This window comes from Herpailurus yagouaroundi, unplaced genomic scaffold, assembly GCF_014898765.1.
Source record: "Herpailurus yagouaroundi ecotype Mexico unplaced genomic scaffold, PumYag 67493, whole genome shotgun sequence".
In the NCBI taxonomy this organism is placed as follows: Eukaryota; Metazoa; Chordata; class Mammalia; order Carnivora; family Felidae; genus Herpailurus; species Herpailurus yagouaroundi.
In genome coordinates this window covers 1250603-1261377 of record NW_024420301.1, presented here as the reverse complement: position 1 = coordinate 1261377, position 10775 = coordinate 1250603, and the positions used below count along the sequence as shown (strand labels likewise).

The following is a 10775-nucleotide window of genomic DNA, read 5'->3' as shown; positions in this document are numbered from 1 at the left end:
CCCCACAGCTGCTCTAAGATTTTCTCTTTATCACACTAGTTTTCAGCAATTTCATTATGGTGTGTTTTGGTGTCTGTGTGTGGGTTTTTTTGGTTTTGTTGTTTGTGTGTTTAGTCTGCATAGGGACTGGTTCTCATCAAATTTGAGGGGACAATTCCAGCCATCATTTTTGCAACTATATTTTTATCCTTTTCCCTCTTTTCCTCATCTCAGATTCCAATCACTTATGTGTTAGGTGCTTTTCTGTTATCCCGGGTCACTGAGACTGGTTTTTGAATATCTTGTTTTTCTTTCTGATCTTCACTTGGGATAGTTCCTATTGCTATGTCCTCAAGTTTTCTAATATTGGAGGGGAGGGGATTCATTGTCTAATCTGCTGTTAATCACATCCAGTGAAATTTTTATTTTAACTGTCCTAGTTTTCACCTCCAGAAGTCCCATTTGGATCTTGTTTATATTGCCCATTTTTTTCATTAGGTTTCTGTTTTTCTTTCAATACTGTTATCCTTGTCTGTAAGTTTCATTTTTGAGTGTTTCCTAGTGACATGATTTTCCTTGCCATGGGTCACGTTTTCCTGCTTCTTGGCATTTCAGTAATTTTTTTCTTGGATGTTGGACATCATAGAGATTATATTGTTGAGTGTCTAGATTTTGTTGTTTCACTTTGAGAAGTGTTGGACTTCCTTTTTGGGAGGTAGTTATTTATGGAACAGCTTCATCACGTTGAAGCTTATTTCTAAGCTTTTCTAGAGCAGGTTCAGGGTGGCTGTGACTCCAGGGGTCAGTCAGTCGTACTACAAGGCCTGGCCCCTCTGATTCTATACTGAATGCCCTCGGTGATCACGGAGGACTCTCTACCCTGGCTGGTTGGATACTGAACATCTCCCTACCTTTGTGTGTCCTGGAAATTGTTCAGCTTAAAGCTTCCTGGTCATTCTTTTCCTAGTCTTTGGGAGTTTTATTATGCACGCATGTTAGGAAAAGTTCAAGGGGAGCCTTCTGCTGATTTTTTGGAGCTCGTTTTTCCTGCATAGCTCCCTCCTTTCTGGAACTGTGTTCTGCAGCCTCTAGCTGCATCAGCTGCCCCAAATGCTAGTCTGTGTCTTGATGGAGCCACCAAGCTCTGTTTGAGGCCCCCCCCCCCCCCTTCCCTACACTCTCAGTCTGGCAGTTGCCTCTAGGCAGAGCCGGGGCAACGATAAGGCTCATCTCCATTGTGTTTCTTCTGTTGGGATCATGATCCAGCACTTCCTGCTGTCCAATGTCTGAAAACTTGTTTCACAGCTATTTTGTCCAGTTGTCGACCTGTTTATGGCAGGACATCATTTGTTCCTTGTTACTCTATCATGACCAGAAGTGGAAGTCTCTGTCTATCCCTTTTAATATAGTATCTAATTTTATGCAAAAGTCTTTCTGGAGTATCTGGGTTTTCTTTTTTTTTTTTTTTTTCAACGTTTATTTATTTTTTGGGACAGAGAGAGACAGAGCATGAATGGGGGAGGGGCAGAGAGAGAGGGAGACACAGAATCGGAAACAGGCTCCAGGCTCTGAGCCATCAGCCCAGAGCCTGACGCGGGGCTCGAACTCCCGGACCGCGAGATCGTGACCTGGCCGAAGTCGGACGCTTAACCGACTGCGCCACCCAGGCGCCCCTGGAGTATCTGGGTTTTCTACTCCGTGAGCTACTGGAAAAATGCCTCCTTCTCAGTCAGGTCTGGATTGAATTGAATTGACTTGATATCAGAACAGAAACCATAATCCTGTTTCTTTGAACTCACTGAAATGGGAGGCCTATGATGCATACACGTTTGTGGTATCTTAATTACAATATTTCACATATTTTGCAATCTGGGAGAAAAAGGTAAATTGTACATATCGTTCAGATCTTTTATTTAGCAGCTTGGTATTTGAAGATCTTTTCTTTGCAGCTTCTTTTTTTCCAGCAATTTTGTTCAACTTTTCATTTTGTCAGACATACCACAGAAATGGTCTGGTCTGCATCTCTCGCTGTCACCTGGTTCATTGTTTCAGTTGAATGGGGTATGGCCTCTAAAGGGCCTTGCTTCTGGTCAAGAAGACATAGCTTCTCTTGCCTCCAGTGGCCCAATCTGGTTTTTCTGTTGCCCCTACAAAGTTGGAAAGGTCTCTCACTTCTCACTTAGTTAGTTCTTCTGATATTCTTTTGGGGAAGCTTCGTTCCTGGGCAGTGTGAGCACTGACCTCTTTGAGGCTGGCTGCTAAGGAAACCTGCGGCCGGCCTGTCTCTGAGAGTCAGTCTCGCTACCATTCGTTCTGCATCTGTGTCTATATTCTCTGGGCTGTTCCCGGGCCAACATTCATTCGTTTTGTTTGGGTTCTCTCTGGCCTGCCTGTATTGTCTGCTAGCCTGTTTTCTCCACTGTTTGGGGTCTGTTTTCTTAGGCATACCTGTGGCTCCAGCTTGTCACTCAGCTGCTGTGCAAGAGAAGACTGAATAAGATTTAAAACCAGGGAAAAGGAAATCACTAGTCTTGTCGTAGGTGACCCAGAGACAGGGCTATTGTCACTCATGGCTCTTTTCACTTTCCTTAGCTCGGCCTGCCCCCCCAGGGTCTTGCCCTTCCCCAGGATGGACCCCCAGGAAACCAGGTCCTGGCAGGCCCTCTTGAGATCCTTGAGGCCCAGGTGAGCTGTGCTTCCCCCTGCCTGGCTTGGGAAACTGTCACTGCTCCCTAAGTCTGCCTTAGCCTCTACCTCTTTTCCCAGCATGACACACTACAGGACTTGAACCCCTGCTGCTGCCTTCCATCCCTCTGCTGTCCTCCTCAGAGTCTACCAAGAAACGGGTACCTGCTGGGCTTGTAATTCCCATTATGCTGGTGCGGGAGCTGCATTTCAATCCAGGAAAGTGATTGAACTGGGGTCTCTTGGGAAGACAGTGGGAGGCCAAAGCGAAGGCCATGGCCCAGGTCTTCTGGTGCTTGGTTAGATTCTCTTTCCAGGATTTCTTGACGCTTGTGCTTAGATCTCCACGCTAGCGATGCACATCTACTCCGGACCCTCACCTCTTATCCCTGCTGTTACCAGTGCTGCCCCTGCCTCATTCTAGAATGCACAGAAGGACTGCTTATCCCTGGGAATTCTTACAGGATTCAGTGACATTTGATGACGTGGCCCAGTACCTCACAAAAAAGGAGTGCCTGAGACTGGACGCTGAGCAGAGGACACTGGCATACTACAGGAATGTGAAGTCCATGGGTAAGGATGCCCCCGGCCCTCCACCAGCTTCCCCCACAGCTTCGTGGTCCTGCGCAGCCGAGTGAGGGTTGAGGAGCACCTGGATTACCCCTGCACAACCTTGCCTTCTGGGGGCTTATGCCCCCCTACCCTAGGGATCAGCTGTAAGAAAACGCAAAGGGTCTGCCAACCCTCACCATTTCAAATTGGCAGGGCCCCCTCCCAACTCCTAAGGGCATGGAAAGAAGCCTCCTCAGGTTTTTACTGGGAAAGAAATTAGAACAAGGTGGCCACTATCATTTGGAAAACTTTTTTTTTTTAATCCTAAATTGCACAAAAACTGAATGGCCATTTTATTACAGTTTGTTGTTGAGAGAGAGATTGGCACGGCAAGGCCCTATGCCCTGTTGAGGGCTGCACATGGTGGGAGGGGCGAGACTGCTGAGTCAGTTTGGGAGTCGTGGAACAGTAGGACTTTCCGTTTGCAGGCACTGAGGAGTGTGAACAGGCAGAAAGGGAGGACCAGCTCTTCACAACAAGTCCCTGGCACTCCACCCAGGTGGGCCCAGACTCTGCCTCATCCAGTCTCTGGCGGGAGCCAGCCCTTGGGAAAGGGCAGGGACGAATGAGTTGCCTGAGGGCACAGCCAAGCTACGTATGCTTGGTGGATTAAAAGAGTTTTGACTTTGAAGGCCATGCGCCCCGCTCCCCCCCCCCCCCACAACCCGGCTGTGTTCTGATGGCATCTTTGGCTGCCACCAAAACCCTTTTCCTTTTCCGCCAGCAGGAGTTCCTGTTTTGATTGCCGCCTGGCTCCTCACCTGGTACAAGGCCACGTGGTGCTGGCATCTGAGCCATCCCTGAACACAGACTGAGGTAAGCATTCCGCCGAGTGCAAAAGAACCCCGGAAAGCGCGAAGAGACTGTGGAGGAGGCCCCCGCCGAGCCTTTGGGGAGGGGGTGTGGCTGCTTCTCAGTCACAGGAGGGGAGACCTCCTCAGCACCCCTTTGGTAGGGGGCGTCCAGCAGTGACACCTTTCTGCCCCTTTCCTCTGTGCTCCTTGCTTCTGGTTGGATGGGCACCGGCCACCTTGCTGCGTGGTCTCTGGGCCCTGTGCTCAGCAGCTGTCTCAGGAGGAAGGTGATTGTTGACCAAGGAAAGTAACCTCCTTCCCTCCTCCTCTGCAGAGTACAGTGTCTTGCGGTGCCCGTCTCCAAAAGCATCTTGGTGACACAACAGCAGAGAATGGGTGAAGACGCTCAGCCCCAGGAGATGGCATCCACCAGCTCCCCGATGGCCGGTGCACCCAGCCCTGAGGGCAAACAGAGCAGAGACTTGGAGGGGAGTGGGGGGAGCCCCCAGAACCTGCCCATAGAACATCACTTTGCATGTAAGGAGTGTGGGGATGCTTTTCGGCTCAAGGTCCTCCTTGTGCAGCACCAGAGAATTCACAGCGAGGAGAAGGGCTGGGAGTGTGGCGATTGCGGGAGGGTCTTCAGGGGCGTCTCTGAGTTCAACGAGCACCGGAAGAGCCACGTGACTGCAGAGCCCCAGCCGGGTCCCAGCCGAACGCCGGAAGATGCCATGGAGGAAAGGGAGCAAACGGAGAGGGAGGCGAAGCCCTTCGAGTGTGAGGAATGTGGGAAGAGATTCAAGAAGAACGCGGGCCTCAGTCAGCACCTGCGCGTCCACAGCAGAGAGAAGCCGTTTGACTGCGAGGAGTGTGGGCGGTCCTTCAAGGTGAGCACCCACCTCTTTCGCCATCAGAAGCTCCACACTTCCGAAAAGCCGTTCGCCTGCAAGGCATGCGGCAGGGAGTTCCTGGATCGCCAGGAGCTCCTCAAGCACCAGCGCGTGCACACCGGCCACCTGCCCTTCGACTGTGACGACTGTGGCAAGTCCTTTCGGGGTGTCAACGGCCTGGCCGAACACCAGCGCATCCACAGCGGGGCCAAGCCCTACGGGTGTCCCCACTGCGGCAAGCTCTTCCGGAGGAGCTCGGAGCTCACCAAGCACCGCCGGATCCACACGGGAGAGAAGCCCTACGAGTGTGGCCAGTGCGGCAAGGCCTTCCGGCAGAGCTCCAGCCTCCTGGAGCACCAGCGCATCCACACCGGGGAGCGGCCCTATGGCTGTGGCGACTGCGGCAAGGCCTTCCGGGGGCCCTCCGACCTGATCAAGCACCGGCGGATCCACAGCGGACTGAAACCCTACGAGTGTGACAAATGCGGGAAGGCCTTCCGGCGGAGCTCCGGCCTGAGTCGCCACCGGAGGACCCACAGCGGAGCGAGACGCTGCGAGTGCAGCGAGTGTGGCCGCGTGTTCAAGAGGCGGGCGGCACTGCAGAAGCATCAGCCAACCCACCATGACTAGACGAGGCCCCGAGGCCCACGGCCCCACGGCCCCAAGGCCGGCGGCGGCTTCCCGCAGGGGGGCAAGTCCCTAGAGGGGAGGGCAGAGTCAAAGGAGATGACCAGTTTTGTAGCACTTATGTCTGTTCTCGTCCGGAAGGTTGAACCCAATTTATACCGTCACCAGCAATTTATAAGTGCACACGTTTCCCATTTTGCCTGTTGAGAGTTGCTTCTACATTCTAATTTATTTTGACTCGTTTAACTGGCAGGAAGTACCCTCAAGGTATTTGACATCCACCGGCCTTGAAGCAGGAGAAGGAGAGAAGAGACACCTGCCTGCGGGGGTGAAGGGGCTCGCAGGACCTCTTCTCCAGGCCGCTCCCTCAGGAGCGACTCAATGACGGCCTCCGTGTGACGGGACCCCAGCTCTCCTGGAGAGAACAAAGCCCCAGAGTCGTTTGGCCTACTTGAATTTATAAATTTTTAGGGATGTAAATAGAATACTCAAATGTCTTATAATATTTAATTTATTAATTCAGTTATACATGCATATTGTAAATCACATACTACATAGAATAATATATTAATTTAGAAAAGCCGCCTGTTTTCCCTCACTCCGTTCCACAAGATCATTTTATCCTAAAGCCTCACACGCAACTCTGACCTCACCATCTTCCCCAACCTCGCAGCCCCCTCTTGAGTCATCCAACAGTTTCAAAGCACATCCAATGGCTTCAACGCATCCAAGCTGTGTGCCATGTAGCACTGTGACAATCCCTGCACAAAGCTCTCGCTAGAAGTTTCCTCCCAAGCCATTAAGTACCTGGTCACATAACATTAGGACGATTGTTGGTTTCTTCAATTTGTCCTGTAGCCCTACAACATAACCACTTGATGTGTTTGCCTTTTCAAATGACCTTTAAAAGACTTTTTTGAAGCATCTATAACTTGTCATTGTGAGGTCATACTCTTAGGAATAAGTACTGAATCTGGGTTACGTTTCTTTTGCATCCATTTTTCTTGAACCAGTTCATTCCAGTGACTTCCACGTGTGTCCAAAACTAGCATCGGTTGGGGTCTGTTCCAGGCTAATAGGTCTTGTCCTCAAGCAGCACTGTTTTCTTCAGAATTAAATAGCTGAGGGCACCCCCGTAACAGGGACGTCTCCAGGACTCAAGTATAAGGTGATGCCTCTTGTTCGGGAATGGTAGCCTCTCATACAGAGCCAGCCCTCTGTTTCGAGCTCTGTAAAACAGGGGCGATCCCAGGACTACCCCTAAGGTTATCATGGGAACTGTGATGCCACGCCTGGCCCGAAGGCACACACTCAGTGAAGGTCATCTCCTGTCATCACCATAATTATTGCCGTCATCCTGTGACTCATTAGTACCAGAACTGGGGATGGACCCAGGCCTCCTGACTCCTAGTCTCATCTTCTTTCTCTCGTGCAATGACTTAAATACTGTTCCTGTTTCCTTGCATGCAAACCGTACGTTCATCTCCTTTGACCAGTTATCAAGTTACCTTTGGACATAATGACTTTATACAGCAGTCCTTTCTACATCGATTGTGATGGTCTCTTTTCCAGTTTTATTGCTTTGCTCTTTGGAGCAGTTTTATTACATTTTTGTTGTGCGAGCTCTTAATTTTTACATACCTGGGCATTCACTGTTGTCCATGAAGCCGTAACTTTCATTGCTTCAGTAGTTAGATATGATGATGTTTTTTTCTAGAATTTTAATTACAAGTGAAAAGTTGAAAGCCCTGCCCCACCAGAAGGTGGATGCACCAGGTGGGCAGGCTGGATGGGAACGGGCCCTAGAAGCAGGCTCTCTCCTCATCCACGATGCGGACTCTGCATGTCTGTGGGCAGTACTTGACTATCCAACCTGGCCACTCAGACACGCGAGAGAAACTTCCATCTCGGATGGCCAGAACATTCTGACTGTTCCTCAGTATAGCCCTACCTGGCAGCAGCAGGGCTGGGCCTCAACTAGATCAATGGGGCAGTCCAAACGTGGTCTTGGCCACAGCTGGCTGTCCTCCAAGCTCCTGGGAGCTTTGGCCATGCCCAGCACGGATTCAGTGCCTGAGCAGCAGACCCACCAGAGACACATCTCCTCGAACACAAGAAGACTCACTTGACCGATGCTGTCATGTGGATTGCATCCTCCTCCTAGCGAGTGACTCTGGAACTAGAAAGAGGTCAGTTTGGTGGCTTTTGCTTTGGGCAACTAGGGGGAAATTCACCCACGTGTTCTGATGTTACCTCCCGCAGCCACACCCAAGGAGCAGCAGAGCAAAGGCTCGGAGAGGAATGGCGCCCCTCCGATGCCCGGTGTGGCCTGGTGATAGAAGCTGGCCACCACAGGCCTGGGCTGTGACTTGCAGCAGCCATGCCTGGGAGGGGTGACAAAAGAAGGGTTTGGAGGGCACCGATGCCCTTCTGACGGCCTGTGTGGCATAGAAATAGAAGCTGGTCGTCCCGGGGCCAGGCTGTGACTTCGACAGTCTCCCCCAGGGGGAACAGCAGCAAGGGCTGGCCAGAAACCTGGCCCCCGGTGGCCTGCAGAACCCGCAGGTAGAAGCCAGCCATGCTGGGGCTGGGGTGTGACTTCCCAGCAGCCGCGCTTGGGGGGGCCTCTCGAGGGCCCACAGAGGAAGCATACGCTTCTGAGGGGCCCGCCAAGGCTGAGGCCGAGCTTCCTGGCAGGCACATCTGGAAGAGCTCCTCAGGCCCCCATCCTGGGAAGCAGGGTCCCATGGCGACCCCTGTGACCTTAGCCAGAAGGTCCTCTGGAATGGCCCCCTGGGCCACAACGGTGGCTCTCTGTGACGTCCCCAGCCTGACCCTCAGGCTGGAGAGAAGCCAACAGCACCTGTTACATAGCAACTCCTTTTGCTCTGTGGGCTTCAGTTCTCGCAGTAGTTGTGAAACTGTGTCTGCCATCACCGCTTCCTTCGGCATCAGTTTTCTCTTTTCGAGCTGTCAGGACGTGTTTGACACCACTGTCATTCGGGAAAGAATTTGACATTCACGGGGGGCAAGTCTGGCAGCTTTCACTGGGAGCGCTCTGCCATTTCTTGCTTGTTCGCTAGCCATATGTCAGGTTTTATGAAGGATCCAGATACAGTATTAACTCAGAACCTAGCGTTGTTGTCACTGCTCCCTCTCTCCCAAGCCAGGACACGGCATCTTGGCATCCTGGCCGCCTGTCCTGCCCTCCTTGACTTTTTTCCATTCCCCGTTCTATAATTTTCTCCCAAACCCTCTTCTAGAGTTAACACTAAAGACCGCATCTTCTCTGTCACTGTGTTTGCGGGTGAAGTCTGTGCTCTCTCCGGCGCAAGCAGTGTGTGGCTTTAACGTGTGTCCTGTAGTTGTGCCAAGTTCAGTTTTTGCCTCTGGTAACTTGGGGGTGGATTTCCTTGGCTTCTGTAGGTATACTGCTACATCAGATGCAAAATGTGATCAAGCTTCCTATTGTGTGGGCTCGTCTATGCATTTGTGTATCTACCTCATTTCATTTTTTCTTTCTAATCACCCGTATTTCTTTTGCAAGGGAAATGAAGAGCAGTTGGGTTACATAGAATGCCGACTCGCATTAGAAATATATCCTTTTCTTATATTCTGAAAGAAACCTTCCATTGCTTTTATTAAAGTTTTGAATACTTGCTGAAATTTTTAAATGAAAGTTCCTGTTTACCATTTTTGCTGCTTATTAAGATTAACTGTGTTGATTAGTTGTGTCTTACCCACTTCTGCATTTCCGGAATGAGCCCCACCCAATCACAGAGGGTACCTTTGTCTCACAGTGTTGGCATTCCACGTGCTCTGGGCTTCAGCCCTGTTGTGTGCCCTGTGACCCTCACTCCCCTTCCCGGCCACACTAATCAAACCAGAACTGAACACTTGACTCAAGGGCAGCACCTGGTCATCAGAGCTGGCTGGCAACGACAGGCTGGGCCTTTCGGGTTCTCTGTGAAGTGCAAACAAGAAAAACGAGAGAGAATCTTCTCGTTGGTATTGGAAAGAAGAGGGAGCCACACAGCATTTAGGGGAGTTGACCCGATAGGTGGCACCAGCTTGAAGATCCTGCTGAGCACTCCAGAGCTATCTCCCTGAGGCAGTCCACGCCCCATCATGTTCTTGGATTTCTGGCAACTGCCCTCACCAGTTCATTTGTGTCCCCACCAGAGACTCCCTTGACCTGAGCCAGCCTGATCGGGTCTCTGCTTTTTGCAATCTGTCAAGAGTCAATTGCCTTTTACCAGTTGGCTGCTTCCTGAGAAGAATCAATCACATGGCTGGTTTCCCTCATGTTCTACCCGACTCGAGTTCGTGGCCCGAGTCCCACCTGACTGTTGTAGACACCTGTTTAAATGTGGTACTCTGTTCACTCAGATGGGGAAAACCTATGCCTTTTAGTCTCAATGAGTTCGACCAATGCCTCTGTCCGAGTGTTCCTGTACGGATCCCATGTGTGCCCCATGAAATGAGTTAAGTCAACACCCACCCTGTTCTTTATTTTGGAAGTGTCTCGCTACTTCCAGAAAATCTGTGAGATTGGGGAATTGAGAATCTCTCTATTACTAGTATACTTACATTCTGTACTTCTCCTCATGGTATCAGTTTAGCTGTTTACTTTGGAAACTAGAAATGGTCTCTTTTAACTTGGCCTTTAATGTTATTTGCATATCTAAGAAGAGTAGCTGTGTCCGCCCCAGTCCACGGTTCATTTGTTGGCGCTTTTTTCTCATCCCTCCCTGATCTCCTTAACTTGTCTGTTTTATGGCACTTACTATAATCAGCCTTGCACTAGAGCTTCGCCCTCCCCACCCTCTCCCACCTGTTAGATTGTGAGCTCTTATAAGACAGGGGTGACCCTTCATGTCTGATTCCCCTACCAGATCTAGCACAGTGCCTTGCATCAAGTAGATTTCAATAAATATATGTTAAATGGCATTGGTCTTCCTTGACTTATTTTGTCAGAGTTCCGGTTAACAGCTCTTCCCTTGCTCCTTTCTCTGCCCTCTAAAGTTCTTGCCCCACCCCCCACCCCCCACTTACTGGATGCCTGGAGGGGACAGGAGGTGCCCCGATGAGGCAGGGCTGGTTTCCCTGGACATGTGAGCTGTCCCTTGGCAGAAGAGGTCTGTCATTCAGCCAGGTCCCTTCTCCCACCCTGGCTCGGGCTCTCCTC

The 10775-nt window shown here is 50.8% G+C and overlaps 1 protein-coding gene across 6 annotated transcripts in view; it reads left to right on the top strand.

Moving 5' to 3' along the window:
- The window catches only part of ZNF275 (zinc finger protein 275), a 17743-nt gene extending 7206 nt beyond the window's left edge, over positions 1-10537 (top strand). Inside the window, exons 1-6 of one of the 6 annotated variants that reach the window (XM_040467484.1) lie at positions 1682-2664; positions 2746-2825; positions 3129-3237; positions 3705-3775; positions 4004-4092; positions 4405-10537. In XM_040467484.1, coding sequence (XP_040323418.1) covers positions 4463-5590 — 1128 coding nt within the window. In that variant the 5' untranslated portion in view covers positions 1682-2664; positions 2746-2825; positions 3129-3237; ... (1 more) ...; positions 4004-4092; positions 4405-4462 and the 3' untranslated portion in view covers positions 5591-10537. Of the gene's footprint in view, positions 1-1681; positions 2665-2745; positions 2826-3128; positions 3238-3704; positions 3776-4000; positions 4093-4404 lie in introns of those variants that run through there. The other 5 variants (XM_040467487.1, XM_040467485.1, XM_040467488.1 and 2 more) reach the window with 5 other exon arrangements.
- The last annotated feature ends 238 nt before the right edge of the window (positions 10538-10775 follow it).